General features: G+C 51.1%; 1 protein-coding gene across 1 annotated transcript; it reads right to left on the reverse strand.

Annotated features, from left to right (window-relative positions):
* Positions 1-7,716: 7,716 nt before the first annotated feature.
* SLC1A5 (solute carrier family 1 member 5) lies at positions 7,717-22,557 on the reverse strand. Its single transcript, XM_025365811.1, is given in 9 exon segments — positions 7,717-8,560; positions 9,845-9,979; positions 10,081-10,275; positions 11,502-11,589; positions 11,592-11,734; positions 15,922-16,088; positions 17,974-18,021; positions 18,396-18,438; positions 21,344-22,557. Coding segments are annotated over 9 exon segments (1,626 nt in total). The 5' UTR covers positions 21,913-22,557; the 3' UTR covers positions 7,717-8,322.
* Between the last annotated feature and the right edge of the window lie 4,759 nt (positions 22,558-27,316).

The following is a 27,316-nucleotide window of genomic DNA, read 5'->3' on the forward strand; positions in this document are numbered from 1 at the left end:
CTTAATGTATCACCGCCCATCAGGCCTGGCCTGGCATCCGGGTTTCTCCACCTGCAGAGTGCAGGGGCCTCATTGGTAGGTTCCAGATTCCAAGTTCCAGTACTTGGAGGAGGTGGCAGAGGACGGCCCCCACCCCACCGTTTTCATCTTTCACCCAAGATTTGCACAGATTTCATTTTAATGACAGTCCGTTGTCTGTTTGTTTTGAGATAGAGTCTCACTCTGTTGCTCAGGCTGGAGCGTGGTGGCAAGATCTCAGCTCACTGCAACCTCCGCCTCCTGGGCTCAAGCGATTCTCCCACCTCAGGCTCCTGAGTAGCTAGAACTACAAATGCCCAGATAATTTTTTACATTTTTAGTAGAGATGGGGTTCCACTATGTTAGCCAAGCTGGTCTCAAACTACTAACCTGAGATGATCCACCTGCCTCGGCCTCCCAACGTGCTGGGATTACAGGCATGAGCCACCGCATCCGGACACCCAGCCACTGGTTTTAAAAAATGTTTGACACTGGGCACAGTGGCTCACGCCTGTAATCCCAACACTTTGGGAGGCTGAGGTGGGCGGATCACCTGAGGTCAGGAGTTGGAGACCATCCTGGCCAACATGGTGAAACCCCATCTCTACTAAAAAAAAATACAAAAATTAGCTGGATTTGGTGGCGGGCGCCTGTAGTCCCAGCTCTTCAGGAGGCTGAGGCAGGAGAATCGCTTGAACCCGGGAGGTGGAGGTTGCAGTGAGCCGAGGTTGCACCATTGCACTCCAGCCTGGGGGACGAGAGCGAGATTTCATCTCAAAAACAAAACTAAACTAAACTAAACAAAAAACAGTAGCTGGGTGCAGTGGCTCATGCCTGTAATCCCAGCACTTTGGCCTGGGAGTTCCAGACCAGCCTGGGCAACATAGTGAGATCCCTTGTTTACAAAACAAAACAAAAAACCTTTTCTAATTAAAAATAGCTGGGTATGGCCAGGCACAGTGGTGGCTCACTCCTGTAATCCCAGCACTTTGGGAGGCTGAGGCAAATCACCTGAGGTCAGGATTTTGGGACCAGCCTGGCCAACATAATGAAACCCAGTCTCTACAAAAAATTAGCCAGGCCTGGTGGCAGGTGCCTGTGTGGGGAAAAGAGAGATCAGATTGTTACTGTGTCTATGGAGAAAAGCAAGATACAAGAAACTCCATTTTGATCTGTACTAACAAAAAAATATTTCTGCTTTGAGATGCTGTTAACCTGTACCTTTAGCCCCAACCCTGCGCTCACAGAAACATGTGCTGTAATGAATCAAAGTTTAATGGATTTAGGGCTGTGCAGGATGTGGCTTGTTAACAATATGTTTGCGGGCAGTATGCTTGGTAAAAGTCATTGCCATTCTCCGTTCTCGATTAACCAGGAACACCATGCACTGTGGAAAGCCGCAGGGACCTCTGCCCAAGAAAGCCTGGGTATTGTCCAAGGTCTCCCCGCACTGAGACAGCCTGAGATATGGCCTCATTGGAAAGGAAAGACCTTACCATCCCCCAGCCCGACACCTGTAAAGGGTCTGTGCGGAGGAGGAGGAGTGAAAGAGGGAGGCCTCTTTGCAGTTGAGATGAGGGGAAGGCTTCGGTCTCTTGCTCCTCCCTGGGAATGGAATGTCTCGATGTAAAGCTGACCATTCCCATTCGTTCTATTCTGAGACAGGAGAAAACCGCCCTGTGGCTGGAGGTGAGACACGCTGGCAGCAATACTGCTCTGTTGCTCTTTGCTACACTGAGATGTTTGTGTAAAGTGAAACGTAAATCTAGCCTACGTGCACATCCGGGCACAGCACCTTTCCTTGAACTTATTCATGATACAGATTCCTTTGCTCGAATGTTTCCCTGCTGACCTTCTCCCCACCTGTTGCCCTGCTACACTCCCCTCGCTAAGATAGTACAAATAATGATCAATAAATACTGAGGGAACTCAGAGGCTGGCGCCAGTGCGGGTCCTCCGTATGCTGAGCACCAGTCCCTCGGCCCACTGTTCTTTCTCTATATTTTGTCTCTGTGTCTTATTTCTTTTCTCAGTCTCTTGTCCCACCTGATGAGAAATACCCACAGGTGTGGAGGGGCTGGTCCCCTTCATGCCTGTAATCCCAGCTACCCAGGAGGCTGAGGCAGGAGGATTGCTTGAACCTGGGAGGCAGAGATTGCAGTGAGGTGAGATCATGCCACTGCACTCCAATAGGGCGACAGAGTAAGATTCTGTCTTAAAAAAAAAAAAAAAAAAAAATAGCTGGGCATGGTGGTGCACGCCTGTGGTCCTAGCTACTTAGGAGGCTGAGGTGGGAGGGTCGATTGAGCTCAGGAGTCGGAGGCTACAGTGAGATAAAATCACACCACTACATTCCAGCCTGCGAGACACAGCAAGGTCCCAAATCTTTAAAAAAAAAAAAAAAAAAAAAATTAAAACCAGTTTGAGCTGGGCGCAGCTGAGCCGGGTGCAGATTACAAATTCACGCTTGTAATCCCAGCACTTTGGGAGGCTGAGGCGGGTGAATCGCCTGAGGTCAGGAGTTCAAGGCCAGGCTGACCAACATAGTGAAACCCCATCTCTACTAAAAATACAAAAAATTAGCCCGGCATGGTGGCACACACCTGTAATCCCAGCTACCTGGGAGGCTGAGACAGGAGAATTTCTTGAACCTGGGAGGTGGAGGTTGCAGTGAGCTGAGATCGTGCCATTGCACTCCAGCCTGGGCAATAGAGCAAGACTCTGTCACACACACACACAAATTAGAATAGAAAAAAAATAAGTAACGTTTGGTAAAGCTTGTTTCATGAACATATTTTTCTATATACACATAGGTTGTTTATGAAATATTATGTAGGTAGGTTTATAGCTCCATAAATAGGCATCCCTCAGACTATAAAACTAATCTATTCCCAAAAAAGTATTATATAGAAAATTTGGGGATACACCATTATTTATTTATTTATTATTTTTTTTTTTTGAGACGAAGTTTCGCTCCTGTTGCCCGGGCTGGAGTACAATGGCACAACCTCTGCCTCCCGGATTCAAGCGATTCTCATGCCTCAGCCTACCAAGTAGCTGGGATTACAGGTGCATGCCACTAACCCGGCCAATTTTTGTATTTTTAGTAGAAACAGAGTTTCACCATGTTGGCCAGGCTCGAACTCGTGACTTCAGGTGATCCCTCCACTTCACCTGCCAGAGTGCTGGGATTACAGGCATGAGCCACCTGCCCAGCTTTTATTTCTTTATTTATTTATTTGAGAAGAAGTCTTGCTCTGTTGCCAGGCTGGAGTTGCCAGGCTGGCGTGGTATCGGCTCACTGCAACCTCTGCTTCCCAGGTTCCATTGATTCTGCTGCCTCCACCTCCTGAGTAGCTGGGACTACAGGCGCCTGCCACCATGCCCAGGTAATTTTTGTATTTTTACATCCATGTTGGCCAGGGTGGTCTCCATCTCTTGACCTTGTGATCCGCCCACCTCAGCCTCCCAAAGTGCTGGGATTACAGGCGTGAGCCACTGCACCCGGCCTTGGCTTTTATTTTAAGCAGAGAAAGTAATGCACTCCCAGCTTCATCCAAAAACGCTAAAAAATTTCCCAGAATATCAATAAAAGACTCTTTAAACACCTATATAACAACCCACCATGGTTTATGGCATAGTAGAAAGCATTTAAAATACCAATTACCTAATTATTCAACACTTAAACTCATGAATGATTATGTGTGTGTACAATACAAAACTATTCTGCACAGAATCAGATGTAAATTATATTTTCCTTCCACAGGAAGGAAACAAACTAAACAAACAAGCAAAAAGATACTAAAGATACCATCTCTAATTGGACCCAGGTCAGTAGTGCCTCCAGGCACCTGGCCAAAGTCAACACAGGGGGTTTGGAAGAGGCAGATAATATCAACGATGGCTAACAAATTCAATGCACAAAACAGAATCCTGTTAGAACAGGTGAGAAGTAGGGCCGGGTGCAGTGGCTCATGACTGTAATCCTAGCACTTTGGGAAGCCGAAGTGGGAGGATCACTTGAGTCCAGGAGTATGAGACCAGTCTGGGCAACATAGTGAGACCCCGTCCCTACAAATAAAAATTAGCAGTCAGGCGTGGTGGCTCATGCCTGTAATCCCAGCACTTGGGGAGGCCAAGGCAGGCAGATCACCTGAGGTCGGGAGTTTGAGGCCAGCCTGACCAACATGGAGAAATCCTGTCTCTACTAAAAATACAAAATTAGCCGGGTATGGTGGCGCATGCCTGTAATCCCAGTTACCCAGGAGGCTGAGGCAGGAGAATCACTTGAACCCGGGAGGCAGAGGTTGTGGTGAGCCGAGATCGTGCCATTGCACTCCAGCCTGGGCAACAAGAGCAAAACTCTGTCTCAAAATAACAATAATAATAATAATAATAATAATAATAATTAGCTGGGTGTGGTGGTGTGCACCTGTAGTTCCAGCCACTCAGGATGCTGAGGCAGGAGAACTGCTTGAGCCCAGGAAGTCGAGGTTGCAGTAAGCCATGATAGCACCACTGCACTCAGCTTGAGAAACAGAGACCCTGTCTCAAAAGAACAGGTGAGATACAATAGCAGCCTAGTCCTTTTTTTGGGGGGGGAAGGGCGGGGAGGGTGAGACAGAGTCTTGCTCTGTTGCCCAGGCTGGAGTGCAGTGGTGCGATTTCCAGTCACTGCAACCTCTGCCTCCTGGGTTCAAGAGATTCTCCTGCCTCAGCCTCCCGAGTAGCTAGGATTACAGGTGCCTGCCACCACACCCAGCTAATTTTTGTATTTTCAGTAGAGAGGAGGTTTCACCATGTTGGTCAGGCTGGTCTCGAACCCCTGACCTCAGGTGAGTCACCCACCTCAGTCTCCCAAAGTGCTAGGATTACAGGTGTGAGCCACTGCGCCCAGCCAGCATAGTCCATATTCTGAACTTACACAGGATGTAAAACAGTTGCAAAGTGGGTTTTTATCCAAATAGCTATTTTGGGGTTTCAAGGAAATAAAATAATTACTGGGACAATTTGGATAGTGAGAGTTGGGATATGAAGGGATGCTGCATTCCTATGTAGGTGGTCACAAAGGAAAAAAAAATTGTTACCATGAGTTGTGTAGATTTTTGTTGTTGTTGCTTTTGAGACAGAGTCTTGCTCTGTTGCCCAGGTTTGAGTGCACTGGCGCAATCTTGGCTCACTGCAACCTCCACCTCTTGGGTTCAAGCAATTCTCCTTGGGCAGATTCTTTTAAGAGACAGAGTCTCGATCTGTTGCCCAGGCTGGAGTGCAGTCACATAATCATAGCTCACTGCAGCCTTGAATCCTTGGGCTCAAGTGATCCTCTCGCCTCAGCCTCTTGAGTAGTGGAAACTCCGGGCACGTACCACCACACCCAGATTGTAGAAAAAATTTAACTGGAATGCACATAGGGCAAAATGCACATGATTTTTGTACAGGTTCATTAACTTTTCCAAATGCATACATCTGTGGAATCATCACCCAAATCAAGGTGAGACATTTGCTTTATCATAGAAAGTTCTATTTGCTTTATCATAGAAGGTTATTTTGTGCTCCCTTCTGATCAATACGCTTTTTTTTTTTGAGACAGGGTCTTACGCCTTCACTCAGGCTTGGGTGCAGAGGCATGATCATGGCCCACTGCAGCCTCAATCTCATTGGCTCAATCAATCCTCCCGCCTCAGACTCCTGATTAGCTGGGACTACAAGAGCACCACCATGCCCAGCTAATTTTTGTATTTTTTGTAGAGACAGGGGTTTCATCATGTTGCCCAGGCTAGTCTCAATCTGCCTGCTTCAAGCAGACTCAAGCAATCTGCCCACCTCGATCTCCCAAAGTGCTGGGATTACAGGCATGAAACCACCGTGCCTGGCTCCACATGCATTCCCATAGGTCACCACTGTTCTGATTTCCCACCATAGACCAGTTGAGCATGTTCTAGCCCTCCTCTAAATGGAACTATACAGTATTTACCGTCTCTGGCTTCTTTCTCTCAATAAATTATCTGAAATGCATTTCTGTTGCAGTGTAGGTCGATATCACTGTTATTTATTGCTGAGTAATCTTCCATTATGGTACATATGAATGTACCAGTGTATTGTACCAATGTAAATGGATTTGTTTCCAAATTTTTGCAACAATGGGTATAGCAGCTAAACATTTGTGGACACATTTTTGTATAAAAAAGTTTTCATTTCTCTTGGGAGAAATGCAACTCCTAAGCTGCATGGTAAATATATATATATATATATACATACACACACACACACACATACATACACACTTTTTTTTTTTTGAGACAGAGTTTTGCTTTTGTCACCCAGACTGGAGTGCAATGGTGTGATCTTGGCTCACTATAATATTCTGCCTCCCAGGTTCAAGCAATTCTCCTGCGTCAGCCTCCCAAGTAGCTGGGACTACAGGCATGCACCACCACGCCTGGCTAATTTTTGTATTTTCAGTGGAGACGGGGGTTTCACCATGTTGGCCAGGCTAGTCTCGAACTCCTGACCTCAGGTGATCCATCCACCTCGGCCTCCAAAGTGCTGGGATTACAGGCATGAGCCACTGTGCCCAGCCTGTATTTTTTAACTTTATTAAGAAACTGCCCAGTTATTTTCCAAAACAACTCAGCCATCTACCAAGGGAGCACCAACCAAGAGATGAGGAGTCCTGTTGCTCCCCATCCTCCCTTGGTCTTGTGTTCAGCCATTCTAGTATGTATAGTGGTGTCTCACTGTGGTTTCCCGTGGTGTTTAAGAGACAGGGTCTGGCTGGGTGTGGTGGCTCATGCCTGTAATCTCAGCACTTTAGGAGGCCAAGGAGGGGGCATCACTTGAGGCCAGGAGTTGGAGACCAGCCTGGCCAACGTGGTGAAACCTGTCTCTACTAAAAATACAAAAATTAGCAAGGCATGGTGGTGGGTGCCTGTAGTCCCAGCTACTTGGGAGGCTGAGGCAGGAGAATCGCTTGAACCTGGGAGGTGGAGGTTGCAGTGAGCCAAGATCGTGCCACTGCACTGCACTCCAGCCCAGACAACAGAGCCAGACTTTGTTTAAAAAAAAAAAAAAAAAAAAAAGCGACAGGGTGTCCCTCTGTTTGTTGCCCAGGCTGGAGTGCAGTGGCATGATCATCGGTCACTGCATCCTTGAACTCCTGGGCTCAAGGGATCCGCCCCACCACAGCCTTCACCACTGCACCTGCCTAATTTTTTGTTGTTTTTGAGGTGGCAGTTTTGTTCTTTCGCCCAGGCTGGAGTGCAGTGGTGCGATCTCGGCTCACAGCAACCTCTGCCTCCCGGGTTCAAGCAATTCTCCTGCCTCAGCCTCCTGAGTAGCTGGGATTACAGGCACCCGCCACCACGCCCGGCTAATTTTTGTATTTTTAGTAGAGATGGGGTTTCACCATGTTGGCCAGGCTGATCTTGAACTCCTGACCTCGTGATTCGCCCACCTCAGCCTCCCAAAGTGCTGAGATTACAGGCGTGAGCCACTGTGCTCAGCCTTAATTTTTATATATTTTTTTGTAGAGACGTCTCACTATGTTGCCCAGGCTTGTCTTGAACTCCTAGCCTGGAGCGATCTCAAAGTGCTGGGATTAGAGGTATGAGCCCCCACGCCCAGCCCAGTGGTGTTTGATGAGCAGATACTGTCATTGTAGTGGCTGGTGCTTTAAGTCAAATTCTCAACAACACCTGATTAAATAGTTGACACTCAATTTTATTGCTAAAATAGTGTCCTCTGGAGTGACAGCAGGTATTTGCCCTCAGCCTCTCCCCAGAGCCCCTGGGAGTATTTCTATTATTGTGGAGGGAATAGGGGATCTGGGGACATGGTGGGACGTACTGTGGAGACAGGAGGTCACAGAACACATATACACACGTGCACACACACATATTCCCCCCAACAACTACAGCCGCCAAAATAACCAGCATGGTGTTGAAACATCCCCCCAGTGGGGCTAGAATTCCCCATGGTGACCTGTGACCTGCTCCCTGACACAGGTAAGGCCAGGCAGGTCATGGTGGGTAGGCAGCAGGACATTATTTCTCCATCTTGCTGTTTTCTAGCCTTGAGTTGGGGACATGAGTGAGAATTGGGGGTTTTGAGGAGTAACCCTCATGAACACATGTACTCCAGCAGCCAGGCATCCCAGATCTCCTGTCCAGGAGGGGGCTGGGGCCCCTGGCTCCCCAGAGTGTGCAGGCAGACCCCCAGAGCCCTAGTTCATTCATCTATCCATTCCTCATAATCCAGTGTCCAATGAGCACCTCCAGCAGGGCAGGGAAGGTCCCCTCCTGGGGTTTACATGACTGATTCCTTCTCAGAGGCGACCGTGGCATCCCCCGCAGGCCCCCGATAGTGTCTGAGGAGGGGGTTCCCTTCCTCAGTGGGGGCTGGCAGCGGATCCAGGGGCAGCTCACTCTTCACTTGTATCAACTCGGGCTCTGTGCTTCTCACCTCCGTACGGTCCACGTAATTTTGGAGGAGTCCTGCCCCCAGAGCGTCACCTTCTACATTGAGGACGGTACAGGACCGGTCACTAAAGGGGTAGAAATGACAGCAAAGTAAGTGGGACGGGAGAGGGTGACAGGGAAGGAAAGGGCCAAGGCCTAAGCCTCCTGCCTCTCTCCCCTTGGAATCTAAAAAGTAAAAATTAAGAGTTGGAGTCAGCCTGGGCAATAGAGTAAGATCCCATCTCCATATAGATAGAAAAAAAAAAAAAAATTAGCCAGGGATGGTACTGCACACCTATAGTACCAGCTACTCAGCAGGCTGAGGCAGGAGGATTGCTTGAACCTGGGAGGTAGAGGAAAAAAATTGGCCAGGCATGGTAGTGCATACCTATAGTTCCAGCTACTCAGGAGGATCACTTGAGCCTGGGAGGTGGAGGCTGCAGTGATTACAACCATGATCACATCACTACACTCCAGCCTGGGCGACAGAGTGAGACTGTGTCTCAAAAAAAATTAAAGTATAATTCACCTACCATAAAATTAACCTTTTAAAAGTATACATCTTGGTATTTTTTGGTATATTCAGACTTGTGTAACCATTGCCAATAATTAATTCCAGAATTTTTTTTTGAGACACGATCTCACTCTGTTGCCCAGATTGGAGTGCAGTGGCACAATCTTGGCTCACTGCAACCTGCACCTCCTGGGTTCAAACGATTCTCCTGCCTTAGCCTCCTGAGTAGCTGAGATCACAGGCATATGCCACCATACCGGCTAATTTTTTTGTATTTTTAGTGGAGACGGGGTTTCACCATGTTTGTCGGGCTGGTCTCCAACTCCTAACCTCAAATGATCCACCTGCCTGGGCCTCCCAAAATGTTGAGATTACAGGCGTGAGCCACCGTGCCTGGCTGCTTTCCAGTCTTTATACTCTTAATAGCTTAATCGTGATAGCAAATAATTATGTAGCAATTACTGCTTACTGGGGGCTGCTCTAAGGCAGGTGTGTCTATTATCTAATCCTTAGGGAGAGACTGTTCTTCTCCCCATTTTACAGATGGAGAAACTGAGACACAGGGAGATTAAGCACTTCCCGAGGGCATAACAGCGAATGTTGGAGCTGGGATGTGACCCCGAGCAGTCTGGCCGAAGAGTCTGCTGTATTCACCACACAGATGCCCTACTTTTCTGATGTTCCTCTTAGAGCTGCAAAGATGCCATTCCTTGCCCTCAGGAATGCTCATGTTTCCCCCCCTTTTCTCCAGAATTCCTTCCTTCTTCTCCTCCTCTTCTGTCCAGAGGCTCTAAGGACTCTCACTCACTCATCCTCTTTTCCCGGCCCCTGCCCCAGTCTCTAGACCCACACTCACACTAGCCAGTCCACAGCCAGGATCAAGGAGATATGGTCGACCGGGAGGTTGACTGCTTCGAGGATGATGGCCAGAGTGAGGACACCTCCAGCAGGGATGCCCGCTGCCCCCACGCTGGACGCTGTGGCCGTGACCCTGAGGGAGAAGGTAGGAGGTTAGGCAGACGCCTCTGTTGTGGGAGAAGATGAAGGTCAACTGCGGTCCGGGGGTCCCATCCATAGCCCCCTGACACTCACAGGATGGTGATGATCTTTACGAAGTCCAAGGACTGCTCGCTGAGCTGTGCAATGAACACTGCAGCCACGCACTGGAAGAGCGCGGCACCGTCCATGTTGACGGTGGCACCGATGGGCAGGATGAAACGGCTGATGTGCTTGGCCACGCCATTATTCTCCTCCACGCACTTCATCATCAGCGGCAGCGTGGCGGAACTACAAGGGATGGGGGAGCTGAGTTAGGTCAACCTGCTGACGGGGCTCCGCCCACCCTCCAGGTCCGGCCCAGGCGAGGCCCCGAGTACCCCATCCCAACCAGCCAAAGCCCCACTCACCCCACCTAGTGGATCCCCACCAAAGCCTGCCTAAGCAAAGCCCTGTTACCCAATCAGCCAAAGGCTGCCCACCCTCCAGGTCTGACCCGCACCACCAACCCAGCTGAAGCCCCGCCCACCCAGAGCCCACCCACACCACTTGCCCAGCCAAAGCCCCGCCCACCAGATCCTGCCCATACCACCTGTCCAGCCGAAGTCCCGCCCACCTCCCCAGCCTGTCCCTTGGTCCAAGGCCCTCCCATCTAATCTAGATCCCCTTCTCTCCTACCATGTCCAGACTCCACCCCCAGCCCTCACCTGCTATATCTAAGCTCTTTTCCCACAAGCAGGCAGCACTAGGGAACTCAATACCAGGATTACAAAATCTACGAGTCCTGGAACCTCTGGGAGAGTATAGACTACTACCTCCCCAAATACCCACACAATTCACACCTAAATTCTAATGTTTGGGTCCTGCTGACTCTCACCAATAATACACTAATAATTACTATTATCTTGGAAGGGGGCAGGGCTAGCAGGGACAAATGAAATGCCCAGGAGGGAGGGTGGAAGGAGTTCTGAGGTTGAATCAGAGCAGAATTTAAGAGCCCCCCAGGGGCTGGGCATGGCGGCTGTAATCCCAGCACTTTTGGAGGCCGAAGTGGGTGAATTACTTGAGGCCAGGAGTTTGAGACCAGCCTGGCCAACATGGTGAAACCCCGTCTCTACTAAAAACACAAAAATTAGCTGGGTGTGATGGTGGATACTTGTAGTCCCAGCTACTCGGGAGGCTAAGGCAGAGAATCACTTGAACCCAGGAGGCAGAGGTTGCAGTGAGCCGGGATCACACCACTACACGCCAGCCTGGGCAACAGAGCGAGACCCCATCATTTAAAAAAAAAAAGAGTGCCCCCAGTGCCATGGGGAGGCAGTATAAGAAAGGGGGGAATAAATCTCTAAGGCAATCGTTTCCTATTTTTTTAAGGGTGGAGACAAATCCAGGACCTTATGAGGATCTCCTAAAGTATGGCCCCTGTACCCAGATCCAATGTCCCTGGCACAGAAAATTTCATCCACTCCATGCCGCTTAGCTTAAACATCTCACCCTAGCCCACCCCAAAGCCGTACCTGGAGGAGGTCCCAAAGGCAGTGGCCAGCGGTGTCACGATGCCCCACAGAAAGCGGTAGGGGTTTTTGCGGGTGAAGAGGAAGTAGAGAGGGGCAGTACCAGGAGCCCGTGGATGGCATGGCCCAGCAGGCAGCACAGAATGTACTTGCCAAGGCGGGCAAAGAGTAAACCCACGTCCTCCATCTCCACGATCTTGCCGGCCACCAGGAACATGATGCCCACAGGGGCGTACCTGATCGGTAACACAGGCGACAGCTTGTTGCCTCTTCCACGGGCCCAGTGGCCAGGCGAGAGGCTCAGCACCCTGCCCATATCTTCCCGCCTTCTCCTGAGGTCAGGAGAAGCCCCAGCAATGTGTGCTTCAGCGTGGGCACCACTCCCAGGCCTGGGCCCTGAAGCTCCCGTGCCAACCTCACACTCTCTTTTCCCCTCAAAGGTAGAGCAGCCCGGAAATAAAAGTCTCTGTGCAGGCTGGGCACGGTGGCTCATGCCTGTAATCCCAGCACTTTGGGAGGCTGAGGCGGGCGGATCACCTGAGGTCGGGAGTTCAAGATTAGCCTGACCAACGTGGAGAAACCTCATCTCTGCTAAAAATACAAAATTAGCCAGGCATGGTGGCACGTGCCTGTAAGCCCAACTACTCGGGAGGCTGAGGCAGGAGAATTGCTTGAACAGGGGAGACAGAGGTTGCTGTGAGCCGAGATTGCACCATTGCACTCCAGCCTGGGCAACAAGAGTGAAACTCCGTCTCAAAAAAAAAAAAAAAAAAAAAAGTCTCAGTGCTTCCATCAGCACATGAAGCAGTCACCAGATTTGGACTTCACATGTGAGCCACAAAGAAATGTCCATCAGTGTGTGCCATTCACACTTCTGGGTTGCTTTGCTATGGCAGCTAGCATGACTTGAACCAATACGCTCTCCGCAGATGATGAAAGATAAAGAGGACGGGCACAGTGGCTCATGCCTATAATCCCAGCACTTTAGAAGGCCAAAGCAGGAGGATTACTTGAGGCTAGGAGTTCTCGAGACCAGCTTGGGCAACACAGTGAGACCCAGTCTCTACAAAAAATAAAAATAGGCCAGGCACGGTGGCTCATGCCTGTAATCCCAGGATGTAGGGAAGGCGGAGGCAGACAGATCGCTTGAGCCCAGGAGTTCAAGACCAGCCTGGGCAACATGTCTGTCTCTCTTTTTTTTAAATTTTATTTTCTGCCAATATGTATTTTTTTAAATTTTCTTTTCTTTTTTTTTTTTTTTTTTTGAGACGGAATCTCGCTCTGTCGCCCAGGATGGAGTGCCGTGGCCAGATCTTAGCTCACTGCAAGCTCTGCCTCCTGGGTTCACGTCATTCTCCTGCCTCAGCCTCCCGAGTAGCTGGGACTACAGGCGCCCGCCACCTCGCCCGGCTAGTTTTTTGTATTTTTTAGTAGAGACGGGGTTTCACCGTGTTAGCCAGGATGGTCTCGATCTCCTGACCTCGTGATCCGCCCGCCTCGGCCTCCCAAAGTGCTGGAATCACAGGCTTGAGCCACCGCGCCCAGCTTAAATTTTATTTTCTGCCAATATCTTGATCTTGGAAAAACCCAGTTTCTTTTTTTTTTTTTAAAAAAAAACAGAGACTTGCTCTGTCACCCAATGCAGTGGCGTGATCTCGGTTCACTATACCCTCCACCTCCCAGGTTCAAGCAATTCTCCTGCCTCAGCCTCCCAAGTAGCTGGGATTGCAGGCACGTGCCATCATGCCCAGCTAATTTTTTGTATTTTTAGAAGGGACAGGATTTTATCATGTTAGCCAGGATGGTCTCGATCTCCCGACCTCGTGATCTGCCTGCCTTGGCCTCCCAAAGTGCTGGGATTATAGGCGTGAACCACTGAGCCGGCCACCCAGTTTCTTTAAAAAAAAAAAAAAAAAATTAGCTAGGCTTTGTAGCTGGGGTCTGTAGTCCCAGCTACGTAGGAGGCTGAGGTGGGAGGATCACCTGAACCCAGGAGGTCAGGGCTACAGTGAGCTGTGATCATGCCACACTGCACTCCAGCCTAGGTGACAGAGCGAGATCCTAGCTCAAAAAACATTTTTTAAAATTACTATTATTATTATTATTTAGACAAGAGTCTTGCTCTGTTGCCCAGGCTGGAGTGTAGTGGTGCAATCTTGGCTCACCGGAAGCTTTGCCTCCCAGTTTCAAGCGATTTTCATCCATCAGCCTCCCAGGTAGTAGCTAGGATTAAAGGTGTACACCACCATTCCCAGCTAATATTTATATTTTTTTGTAGAGAAGAGTTTTCGCCATGTTGGCCAGGCTGGTCTCTAACTCCTGGCCTCAAGCAATCCTCCCACCTCAGCTTCCCAAAATGCTGGGATTACAGGTGTGAGGTGCCACAACCAGCCAAAAAACACATTTTTAAAATAAAAATTTGAAGGCCAGGAGCCGTGGCTCATGCCTGTAATCCCAGCACTTTGGGAGGCCGGGGAGGGTAGATCGCTTGAGGTCAGGAGTTTGACACCAGCCTGGCCAACATGGCAAAACCCTGTCTCTACTAAAAATACAAAAATTAGCTGGGCATGGTAGTGTGTTCCTGTGGTCCCAGCTGCTCAGGAGGCTGAGGCAGGAGAATCACCTGACCATGGGAGGCAGACGTTGCAGTGAGCTGAGACTGTGCCACTGCACCTTCAGCCTGGGCGACAGAGCAAGACTCCGTCTCTAAATAAATAAATAAAATAAAATACAAATTGTAGAAAGGCCATGGCCCGGGTCTTAATAACAACTCCCAGGTATGAAGCATTTTTGATGTGCTGTGCCCTTGAACATGATATTGAATCTTCCCAACACCCACCAGAGGTTGGTTCTATGAGTCAGATTACAGATTACACAACACCCAACAGATTCCTCACAGGAATGCTGGGAGGATGCAATGAGATGCCAGTTGAAAGGAGCTAAAGCTGCCAGGCGCGGTGACTCATGCCTGTAATCCCAGCACTTTGGGAGGCCAAGGCGGGCAGATCACAAGGTCAGGAGATTGAGACTCACGGTGAAACCCCGTCTCTACTAAAAATACAAAAAATTAGCCGGGCGAGGTGGTGGGCGCCTGTAGTCCCAGCTACTTGGGGGGCTGAGGTAGGAGAATGGCGTGAACCTGGGAGGCGGAGCTTGCAGTGAGCCGAGATTGCGCCACAGGACTCCAGTCTGGGGGACAGAGCGAGACTCCGTCTCAAAGAAAAAAAAAAAAAAGAAAGAAAGGAGCTAAAGCTTTTTACAGACAATAAGCGATCTATAAACTTCAGGTGGGGTTATTATCACCCTCCCCTGCCGTGAAGATCCCAGGGATGGCTCCAAGCCAAGAGGACTCCCAAGGCTGGGCATGGTGGCTCACGCCTATAATCCCAGCACTTTGGGAGGCCGAGGTGGGCAGATCACCTGAGGTCGGGAGTTCGAGACCAGCCTGACCAACATGGAGAAACCCCTGTCTCTACTAAAAATACAAAATTAGCCGGGCATGGTGGCGCATACCTGTAATCCCAGCTACTCGGGAGGCTGAGGCAGGAGAATCGCTTGAACCTACGAGGCACAGTTTGCAGTGAGCCCAGATCGCGTTACTGCACTCCAGCCTGGGCAACAAGAGCGAAACTCCATCTCAAAAAAAAAAAAAAAAAAAGCCTCCCAACATCACTTCCCTAGATTACTCAATCATAGATCGCCCATCAATCATCGCTGACTAGTTACTTCCCCAGCTCCTTCTTGTAAGTCACAGAAGAAAGGCATATTTTCCCAGCCACTTGTGCAGAGAGGGGAGGCTAGATACCCAAGTTCTGGCCAGTGGGAAGTGTCCGGAAGTTATACAAGCAAAATGCCCAATAAATATTAGCTATTAGGATTTACTGTAGGCACGCAATAAGCCAGGCACTGTCCTAAGACCTTCCGTGTACCGTATTAACTTTCTTTTTTTTTTTCTTCTTGAGACAGAGTTTCCCTCTGTCGCCCAGGCAGTGGCACGATCTCCACTTACTGCAACCTCCGCCTCCCAGGCTTAAGTGATTCTTGTACCTCAGGCTCCCGAGTAACTGGGATTACAGGCGCATGTCCCCACGCCTGGCTAATTTTTTTGTATTTTTAGTAGAGATGGGGTTTCACCATGTTGTCCAGGCTGGTTTTGAACTCCTGATCTCAAGTGATCCACCCACCTCGGCCTCCCAAAGTGCCGTTCCCATTTTATAGATGAGGAAACTGAAACAGAGAGGGAAAATCACTTGCCTAAAATCACATAGCCAGGGCATGGTCAATGCTGGATTTAAATGCGGGCCATCTGGCTCCAACGAGTGGCAGAGGGTGCCTCACCCCACACAGAATGCCCCACACCTGCCTCTGGCAGCAGACCCACCCTCCAACCCCACCCACCCCAGCCTCCTCTCCCACCACCTACCACATGATCCAGGAGACCAGAACCATGGTGGCCTCATTGAAGGAGTTGAAGAAGCGGATAAGCAGCTCCCCCTCAGGCCCCAGCTTCCGCAGTGCCACACCAAAGACAATGGCAAACACTACTAAGCCCAGGATGTTCATGCCCTCCACCTCCTGCCCCACGGGCACCTGTAGGCAAGGAACAGATCGGGGTGGAAGGGACACTCAGTCTACCTGCACAGTCACTGAGGGCCAGTCCTGGGCACCACTGCGACCCAGCAGAGACATGGCAGCCCTCGGACCCCTTCCTCCCAAGGCTTCCAGTCCAGGTCCAGGGGAAATATATTAGTCGTCAGGGATGGCCCAGAGTAGGTGGGGCTGGAATAAGGGAGCCCAGGGGAGTGTGGGAACCGAGAGAAGGCAGTGCCAGCTTGGGGAGTAGGGGGCAGTCAGGGGGGACTTCCTGGAGGAAGGGGCATCTAAGCTGAGACCTGGAGGACAGGAGGAGTGAACCAGGTAAAGAAGGGTGGTAAAAGGATCTAGAGAGAGGAAGCAGAATGTGCAACAGCCTAGAAGTGAGTACAACTTGGGCATTCAAAGAAGAGCCATAATCTACTGTAGCTAGAGTAGAATGACCTGCGCAGGGTCACTAGCTGAGGCTGGGCAGCCAGGCGGGCTGGCAGGGGTTTGACCTCACAGGGACCCCTTGGTCATAGACTGTAGCAAGGAGACTGGACTTTCTCCTGAGGGCACTGGAGCACATGGCAGGGCTCTGGGTACGGAAGAGATAGGGTCACATTTGTGTTTTGAAAAGATCCTCTGGCCGAACGCGGTGGCTCACACCTATAATCACACTTTGGGAGGTTGAGGTGGGTGGATCACTTGAGGTGGGGAGTTCGAGAAACCACCCTATCCAACATGGAGAAATCCCATCTCTACTAAAAATACAAAATTAGCCAGATGTGGTGGCACACGCCTGTCAGCTACTCAGGAGGCTGAGGCAGGAGAATCACTTGAACCCAGGAGGTGGAGGTTGCAGTGAGCAGAGATCGTGCCATTGCATTCCAGCCTGGACAACAAGTACAAAATTCCGTCTTAAAAAAAAAAGAAAAGAAAAGATTCTCGGGGCCAGGAGCAGTGCCTCACGCCTGTAATCCCAGCACTTTGCGAGGCCAAGGTGAGCAGATCACTTGAGCCCAATAGTTCAAGACCAGCCTGGGCAACATGGCAAAACTCAGTCTCTATAAAAGATACAAAAATTAGGCCGGGCGCGGTGGCTCAAGCCTGTAATCCCAGCACTTTGGGAGGCCAAGACGGGCGGATCACAAGGTCAGGAGATCGAGACCATCCTGGCTAACACGGTGAAACCCCGTCTCTACTAAACACATAAAAAAAAAAAAAAATTAGCCGGATGTGGTGGCAGGCGCCTGTAGTCCCAGCTACTCGGGAGGCTGAGGCAGAAGAATGGCGTGAACCCGGGAGGTGGAGTTTCCAATGAGCTGAGATCCGGCCACGGCACTCCAGCCTGGGCGACAGAGCGAGACTCCGTCTCAAAAAAAAAAAAAAAAAAAAAAAAGATACAAAAATTAGCTGGGTGTGTTATAGTCCCAGCTACTGGGAAGGTTGAGGTGGGAAGGATCACTTGAGCCCAGGAGATCGAGACTGCAGTGAGCTGTGCTCGTGCCACCGTACTCCAGCCTGAATGATGGACAGAGATCCTGTTTCAGAAAAACAACAGCAATAACAGCAACAACAAAAACCTCTGGCTGCTTGCCAGGTTGAGCAGCTTGAGGGTGGATGGAACAGGGCAGGGAGGGGGCAGCATGGAATGGGGTTGGGGGGTGAGGGATAAAGGGAGAAAGGAAGAGCCTGGACCAGGAAAGGAAGACCAGCCTGGGGCAGGAAAAGAGGGGACAAAGTAGAGACCTATCCAGAAGGCAGAAAAGACAGAAACTGGGGAAGGAGAGCAGAATGTCAATCAAATTCCACAGTAAAGACCGAGGCAGAAATAAAACCAAAACATTACAGCAATGAGCAAAGAGGTAGAGCCCCCACTGCCTCCCACTGCTCTCACCTTCACCCTGGTTCCGGTGATATTCCTCTCTTCATAGGAGGTAGAGTACTGTAGGTGGGGTTGGGAAGAGTCAGTGTCCATTGTCACCAGGGCCCCCTAACCCCATGCCAAGTTAACAATGCTCAAAGCCTGCCCTTCCATATCCTTTCAATGTGATCTCATTTCGTCTGCTGGCAACCCCACTGAGGCAGGATGATCAATATCCCCATTTTCCAGAGGTGAAAAACTGAGGCTCAGAGAGGTAAACACATTTGCCCAGAGTCACACAGCTAGAATTAAAACTCACAGGAGGCTCTGAGCCTGTGTTCTCATTGCACATGCATTTTTCCAGGCACTCACCAAAATCAGGTAGCAAGGGCTCCCCCTGGCTGGCATCCCTCCCTGTCCACCCCCCACCCCTCAGGACACCCCTGAGGACTCACTGAGCGAAAGGCTGCGGACACCAGGTTGGAAGGGAAGATATTTCTGCAGAGACAGAGACACAGAGGGTTATTAGATACCATAGGGGGAGGGCAGCATTGTCTGAGAAGCTGGGTTGGCATTTTAAGGCAGTGAGTGGAAGCTTTGGGGCCCCATCTGCACCCAAACGCAGTCCCTACTCATGCCTCAGCCCGGCAGGTTTGGAACTAGACTTGCACCCCTTTGCAGGATGTGGGGAGTCAGCCTCCGTCAGCCCCAAGAGGCTGGCGTGCTAGCCCTGAGACATTGTGCGTTCAGGGTGAGGAATGCTGGTCTCCCACGGCAGGCCGGGGGAGGTAGGGAAGTAGGGAGGTAGGGAGGTAGGGAGGCAGGGAGGTCGCCCCGGGCCTCAGCTCCACCCCATGCAGCAAACTTAATACCCCAGACGGCTTGCATCATCCACTTCCTCCTGGAGGGCCGGCCAGCGCCTCTGAGAGCATGGGGGAGGATCTGGGTGTGTTGGGAGGCGGTGGCAGGAAGGGAGACAAGGGACGGCTTCATATCTCATGAATATGCATCTGTGTTTACAAGGCTACTCTTACTCTTGTTTGACAGTGTCTGCCTTGAGATGAAAACAGTAGCTAAGGCCAAGGCGCTTGCCTGGAATCCCAGCACTTTTGGGAGGCCAAGGCAGGCAGATCGCTTGAGCCAGGAGTTGAAGACCAGCCTGGGCAACATGACGAAATCGTGTCTCTACAAAAAATACAAAAATTAGCCAGGCGTGGTAGCGTGTGCCTGTAGTTCTAGCTACTCTGGAGGCTGAGGTGGGAGGATCACTTGAGCCCGAGGAGGTTGAGGCTGCAGTGAGCCAAGATCACGCCACTTCGTTCCTGCCTGGGACAGAGTGAGACTCTCAAAAAATATATATAGCAGCTAAGCCATCTACAGCACCTACTGTGTGGCAGGCGAGCATTTTGGCCTGTGCTTTACACAAATTAACCCATTTCATCCTTATGACAGCCTTAGGAATAAGCACTATTACCCCATTTTATAGAAAAGGAAGCTGAGGCCCAAAAGGGTAAAGAAAATTGCCCAGCTGGGAAATGGCAGAGCTGGGATCTGAACCCAGCCAGCTGGCTTCATAGCCCCAACCACTCCACATGCTCCCTCTCACCAATGACCGGTGTACAGCCAATGCCATATGTCCATATACAATCTGTCAAATGTTATCAGTTTGGGTGCGGGTTAAGATTCAGCAGTATGGGACAATGCCCACGGATGGCCAGCCACGCGTCATGATAGAGTAAAATAACATCATGGTAGAGTAATGAATTTGGCCGGGTGTGGTGGCTCACGCCATTAATTCCAGCCCTTTGGGAGGCTGAGGTGGGCAGATTATCTGATGTCAGGGGTTCAAGACCAGCCTGGCCAACATGGTGAAACCCCATCTCTACTAAAAACACAAACATTATCCAGGCGTGATGGCGCACCCCTTTAATCCCAGCTACTCGGAAGGCTGAGGTATGAGAATCACTTGAACCCAGGAGGTGGAGGTTGCAATGAGCCAAGATCGTGCCACTGCACTCCAGCCTGAGTGATAGAGACTGTCTCAAAAAAAAAAAAAAAAAAGCATGAGTTTATTGGTGTGTGACCACAGAGGTGTGTATGTGAGTGTGTATTGTGTGCTCTTGAGCCTGTGTTTAGATGTTGGCGTGGCTGGCAGCATCACTGAACAGCTGTGCTACAGGGCTGTGTATGACCCAGTGAGCGTGTGTATGAGTGCTGGTATCTGGCCATGGGTTTTTGTCGAGATGTTACAGCCTCAGCTGAGTGTCTGTGTGCCTGTGTCCAGCTGTGTGTCATTTGGTTGTAAGCCTGTGTGGCTGGCCAAGTGTGAGCCACAGCTGTGTTTAACACGCAGGGGAGGCCTGTGCTCATAAACAGCCTTGGAGTGGGTGTGTCTACCTGAAGGTAGGCCTGTATCACCCAGGCCCGGAGGCTGGGCCAGGACCCAGCTAATCTCCCCCAGCCAGAAGGTGCTCCCAGGCTGCAACTCGGGACACCAAGCCTGTCCCAGTCTCCCATCTCAGCCTGCACTGACACCCCAAAAGCTGGGGAAACCCTGTTCCATGACTCATCACTTCCTCCCCTCAACTTCCAGGAAGTCCCCAACCTGGAGACACTGAATCAGCAAGCCCTAAAGGCAAGGGCATCGGGGCCTCTGCCCCCGCCCTCCTCAAAGTCGGGGAGGCCATTCTTGGGGGTGCGGGGCAGAGGCCAGGAGAAGGAAAAGAATCTGCTCCCCTTTCTAACTGGTCCTCTTCTGGGCTGCCTGCTAGGGGGTGGCCCAGGCAGAGGAGGAAACGGGAGGGAAAGGCAGGGGAGGCAGGGCTGAACTAAAAGATAAAGGGGAAGCGGCCAGGCCCCAGCTGAAATGGGTGGGAAGCGGAGCCCGAAAACAGAACCTGGTTATATCGGAGTGACACGTGGTGTGGGGGTGCCCCAGGGCTGGGAAGAGGGCCTGGTGGGAGTTACTCAGATCAGATCCTCCAGGAGCTCCTTACCCAGGGATCCCAAACTCTCCCACCCTGGCCCCAAATTATATCTAGAAGCCCCATCTTGGGGCCCTTGACGACGCAAAGATTCCCTCCCCGAAATTTCCTCCTGGGGTCCCCTCCCCTCACAGTATCTTTCTCCCCTAGGCAGACCCTCCTGTGTCTCCCCACATCACTTTCTTCTCCCTCTAAGACCCCACTTATGTACCCAGGCCCCCAAATTTAGAAACCCCCTTCCCCAGGACACGAGACTTGCACTCCCGAGGGCTGGAGCTCGCCGCAATACCCTGTCGAGTTTTCCTAAGACTCTAGAGGGAAGTCTCGGCTCTAGCTGCCCCAAAGCCCCGTCCTGCCCACGTGGCCACTCCCGCCATCCCTAACACTCTTCCCCACCTCCCAAAGGAGCAGGGTCTGACCTCGCAAGATCCAGGAACGAATCGAGCACCTCCTTGTTGGGGGCATTTTCGGCACTGCCAGCGGCTCCCACCGAGGCGTTGATGGCGGCGGAGGCGGCGCCCGGCTGCAGCGCCAGGGCCAAGGCCACTCCGAGCGCCGACGCCAGCAGCGTAGTGACCAGGAAAAACAGCAGCGCCCAGGCGCCCAGGCGGCCGAGCGCGCCGGGGTCCAGGCTGGCGGCGCCGCCGATCAAGCTGCACACCACCAGCGGCAAGATGATCATCCGCAGCAGGCGCAGCAGCAGCTCGCCCGGGAAGACGAAGGCGCTCAAGCGCTCCGGGCCCAACGCCAGCGCACCTCCGGCCCCCGATACCCCCAGCCCCAGCGCCACGCCGACCACCACGGCCACCACCGTCAGCAGCACAAGCAGGTTGGCTCGAAGGCAGCGTCGCACCCGGTCCCGGGAACCGCAGCAGCCGCCTGCTGCCGCGCCTTGGTCCTCGATGGAGGCCAGCGCCAGACCCCCGTTGGCGGTGGGCTCCGCCGCTGCGAGCCCCTTGGAGTCTCCACGAGGAGGATCGGCCACCATGATGGGACGCACCGCGGTTTCTTAGCGCCTGGAAGCTGGCTGCGAGCGCTTGGGCTCCTTCCCAGGACCCGACGTTCCTAGGACTGAGTTGAGTAACAGCACCTGGAGACTGGAACTTTGGAGGGCTCCTTAGACTTGTGAGTTCACAGCACTGAAGTTCCTTGACTCTTGGAAGCTGGAGTGTTTAAATTTCCCAGGCTGGGCGCTGGGGCTTCTCTGCTCTGCCCCGTGTGCCAGATGCTCGAAAACTGGGAGTTCAGAGCGCCTGGGTTCCTTGGCTCTAGGAGCTGGGAATACGAGAGTTTCTCTGGGTGGGGCGTGGGGCCCTTGGCTCCAGGAGGTTGAGTGCGCCCAGATGGCGGAGGTCTGCAGGAGGCTAGGTTCTGGTGGCGCAGATCCGGGACGCCTGGATCCGGGAGGCTGGGACCCCGGGTGCCTGGGTCTTGGACATGGAGGGCTGGGGCGCCAGAATCTGGGGCCGGGAAGCGGAGCTCCGGGACCAGGGGACCCAAGCTCTTAGGTCCAGGAGGGTGGGATGCGGGCGCCTGTGTACGGAAGGCGGTGGTCTGATGCCCAGGAGTAGCGGTTACCAGCGCAGAGAAAAACTCCGCGCGTGCCGCGTAGCTCTGAGCCGGTTTAGCGGAAGCTGCCAGGAGTAAGGGTAGCGGGGCGGGGTTTGAGAAGGCGGGGACCGACCCGTGGGCGCCGATTGGCTGCAGAGCGTTCGGAGCCTGGGCGAGTAGGGGTGGGGCTGATACCCGAGATGGGCCAGGTCGCCCATAGAAGGCCGAATAATAATACCCATCTCCAGGGGCGGGGCCCGGAGAGGACGGGGCGGGGCCAGGATGGGGCGGGGCCTTGGGAGGGTGCTGTTTCCCGCCAAAGGAATTGGGTTGTGGGTTGGAGCTCTTAAACCACAGGGGTTCGTTCCCTGGTGCGAGGGTCGCTAGAAAGCTCAGGTGGTCCTCGGATGATTCATTTGCAAATCAACTCAGCTTTGGAACTCCTCGGCCCTGAGTTTGGTTTTTAGTTGCCTTTGAGAACTTTAATTCCTCGAATATAAAGTGCAGGTGATAAAAGCTTTTGTCTCATATGATTACTGTAAGATTTAAATAAAATTGATGTATTTATTTAGGGAGCCGTGGCTCACGCCTGTAATCCCACCACTTTGGGAGGTGAAGCGGGCGGATTATTTGAGGTCAGGAGGTCGAGACCAGCCCAGCCAACATGGTGAAACCCCGTCTCTACTAAAAATACAAAAATTACCCGGTGTGGTGGCACGTGCCTGTAATCCTAGCTACTGGAAGCCTGAGGCAGGAGAATCGCTTGAATCCCAGAGGCAGAGAAAGTCATTCGCCTTGAGGCCACACTTAGAGAGGATGCCACTTGCATGTCCACGTCCCAAGCCTCTAACCGCACCCACTCTGCTGCCTCCTCCCCAAATTCTCTGTTAGTGGCCGTTTGGGAGGTTAACAATGAATCATGATTCCTTACTCCATCTGACAGTGTTGAAATCCTCATTCTTTTCCCATCTCTAGCCTGTTCTGTGACATTTCAGGCTTTCACACTTGCTCAAAGATTGTAGTGGTAATGCCAGAAGCTTCCTGAGGCTGTGAGGCCGCAGGTAATTTACAACCTCTGTGAGACTCAGTCCTCGTATGTGTAAATGGGAATAATAATAAGTCATACCACCTTGAGTGTTGCAAGGGTTCAAATGAGATAGTATGGCCGGGCACAGTGGCTCACGCCTGTAATCCCACCACTTTGGGAGGTGAAGCAGGCAGATCACTTGAAGTCAGGAGTTCAAGACCAGCCTGGCCAACATGGCAAAACCCTGTTCCTACTGAAAATACAAAACCTAGGGGGGTGTGGCAGCACATGCCTATAATTCCAGCTACTCAGGAAGCTGAGGCAGAAGAATTGCTTGAACCCAGGAGACAGAGGTTGTGGAGAGCCGAGATCTCACCACTGCACTCCAGCCTGAGTAACAGAGCGAGACTCCATCTCAAAAAAAAAAAAAAGTTATTTCTTTGTGCTTTAAAAATTTTTGTTCTTTCTCTCTTCTTTTGTTTCTAACAAAAATGTCTTTCAGAAGAAAGTCAAATACTACTACTACAATTGCTGTTATTGTTATTATTATTGAAGAACAAGCTGGATGCAGTGGCATGCACCTGTAGTCCCAGGTACTTGGGAGGCTAAAGCAGGAGGATGCCTTGAGACCAGGAGTTCAAGGCTGCAGTGAGCTATGCTCGTGCCCAAGATTAGCCACTGGACTCCGTCTGGGGCAACATAGTGAGAACTTGTCTTTAAAAACATGAAAATAGGCCAGACATGGCGGCTCACGCCTGTAATCCCAGCACTTTGAGAGGCCAAAATGGGCAGATCACAAGGTCAGGAGATGGAGACCATCCTGGCCAATATGGTGAAACCCCGTCTCTACCAAAAATACAAAAATTAGTTGGGCATGGTGGTGGGCGGCTGTAGTCCCAGCTACTTGGGAGGCTCAGGCAGGAGAATCGCTTGAACCTGGGAGTCAGAGGTTGCAGTGAGCCCAGATCGCACCACTGCACTCCAGCCTGGGCAACAGAGCGAGACTATGTATCAAAAACAAAAACAAAAACAAAAAAACAAAAAATTCCTTGGTTGCTACAGTGGAGAGACAAGACAATAAACCTGGGCTTGGCCAGGTGCAGTGGCTCATGTCTGTAATCCCAGCAATTTGGGAGGCCGAGGCGGGCAGATCACTTGAGGTCAGGAGTTCAAAACCAGCCTGGCCAACATGGTAAAAGCCATCTCTACTAAAAATACTAAAATTAGCCGGGTGTGGTGGTGCATGCCTGTAATCCCAGATACTCGGGAGGCTGAGGCGGGAGAATCACTTGAACCTGGGAGGCAGAAGTTGCAGTGAGCTGAGATCACATCATTGCACTCCAGCCTGGGCAACAGAGCTAGACTCTGTATCACAAACAAACAAACAAAAAACCCCACAAAATTCCTTGGCTGCTAGAGCTTGCATTCTAGTGCTGAGAGACAAGACAATAAACTTGGGCTGTCAGCTGGAACTAAGTGTTGGGAGACAGCAAAAGCATCCTGTGAGTGACAGAGTGGACAGTACAGCCACTGGAAGGAAGGGACATCTGCACTGAGATCTGAAAGATAAGAAGGAGCCCAGGACACAATGTGGAAACATTCAAAGGAGGCGTGCAAAGCCCTGAGGCAACAGACAGAGAGGCTGCCTTCTCTGTTAGCTGTGCTCGCAGACACGGTTTTATCCCCACTAATCCAGGAGACCAGCTCACACTCCCATTTTCCTGATTTGGAAGCAGATAAGGGTAATGAGGTTTGCTGTGGTCCAAACCCCAGGCCTAAGCAAGAAATCTGAACTCAGATGTTTCTGATCCTGGTCTCCATCTCCTATCAGACACCATGGCTACTCCTGCACTCGGCTCTCTCCAACTAGACATTTCCTTCAAGGGGCAGTCATTTATTCTGAGCCTAGTGTTGGGCCCTGCGACGGGTGATACCAGGGACCCAGCGGCGACCAAGACAGTTCTGGCCCTGTTCTGCTGGGACTCAAAGTTCAGTGGGGAAGACAGATAGTGATGATACAGAGTGGGCAGGGCTGGGATGGGGAAGCTCGGAAGGGATGCTTGACCAGGCTTGGGGGACAGGGAGAGCTTCCTGGAGGAGGAGGCATCGGAGCTGGGATATGAAGGAGTTGGACCAATCCCAGGGAAAGAATATTCCAAACAAAGAGAATAGCACATGCAAAATCCCAGACTTCTGGCCGGGCGCGGTGGCTCATGCCTGTAATCCCAACACTTTGGGAGACTAAGGCAGGTGGATCGCTGGAGACCAGGAATTCCAGACCAGCCTGGCCAACATGGCAAAACCCTGTCTCTTCTAAAAAAAAAAAAAAAAAAATAGCCGGGACTAATGGCACATGCTATTCTGGAGGCTGAGGTAGGAGAATCACTTGAACCCAGAAGGCGGAGGTTACAGTGAGCCAAGATTACACCACTGCACGCCAGCCTGGGCGACAAAGCAAGACTCTGTCTCAAAAAAAAAAAAAAAAAAAAAAATCCCAGACTTTAGAAGAGTCTGGAATATTTCAAAGCACAGATCGAACTGGGCCACCCCGACTCTCTGAACAGCCCCAGTGGCTTCTCTCAGGATAAAATCCAGTCTTCAGTTGGGCATTTGTCCACTTGGTGATTCATTTCTTCAGTCATTCAACAAACCACATCCACAGAACAGAAGGTTGAGAGACATCAAATAGAAGGAGACGGATGCTCGTGAGCCGACATAGGATCGTTGTGTTGACTCATCTGACGAATATTTATCAAACACTGAGAAAAACAGTTGAGGAGCCGGGCACAGTGGCTCACTCCTGGAATCCCAGCACTTTGGAAGGCTGAAGTGGGTGGATCTCTCAAGGCCAGGAATTCATAACCAGCCTGCCCAACATGGTGAAACCTCATCTCAACTAAAAATATAAAAATTAGTGGGGCATGGTGGTACATACCGGTAATCCCAGCTACTTGAATGGCTGAGACAGGAGAATTGCTTGAACCTAAGAGGCAGAGGTTGCAGTGAACCAAGATCGCGCCACTGCACTCCAGCCTGGGCGACAAAGCATAAAAAGAAAAAAAGACAAAGAAAAACAGATGAGAAAAACATGAGCAAAACAGATGAAAATCCCTTCTCTGCTGGCACTGATATTCTAGCAGGGGGACACGGTCAATAAATACTAAACATAATATACAAGTAGGCTAAGTGGGTTATCTGGCTTGTAACTTATTGTCACAAAGCAGAAAGTGCTGTGGAGGGAAATATATGTGTATGTATGCATGCATTAGGAAAAGTGAGGAGTTAGATGAAAGAAAGATAAATTGCAATAATAAATCAGGCTGAGCTCAGTGGCTCACAATTGTAATTCGAACACTTTTGGAGGCCAAGACAGGAGGATCACTTGAGCTCTGGAGTTTGAGATTATAGTGAGCTGTGATCGTGCCACTGCCGCACTCCAGCCTAGGGAACAGAGTGAGATCTTTTATCTAAAACAATAAAAATTAGGTGGTCACAAAAGTATAGAGGGAGGCCAGGCACAGTGGCGCACACACCTGTAATCCCAGCGCTCTGGGAGGCTGAGACAGGAGGATTGCTTAAGCTCAAGAGTTCGAGGCTAGGCACAGTGGCTCATGCCTGTAATCCCAGCACTTTGGGAAGCCAAAGTGGGTGGATCATTTGAGGTTAGGAGTTCGAGACCAGCCCAGTCAACATGGTGAAACCCCACCTCCACTAAAAACACAAAAATTAGTTGGGTGTGGTGGAGGGCACCTGTAATCCCAGCTACTCGGGAGGCTGAGGCAGGAGAATCGCTTGAACCCGGAGGACGGAGGTT

The sequence above is a fragment of the Theropithecus gelada genome, chromosome 19, assembly GCF_003255815.1.
Source record: "Theropithecus gelada isolate Dixy chromosome 19, Tgel_1.0, whole genome shotgun sequence".
NCBI classification, from domain to species: Eukaryota; Metazoa; Chordata; class Mammalia; order Primates; family Cercopithecidae; genus Theropithecus; species Theropithecus gelada.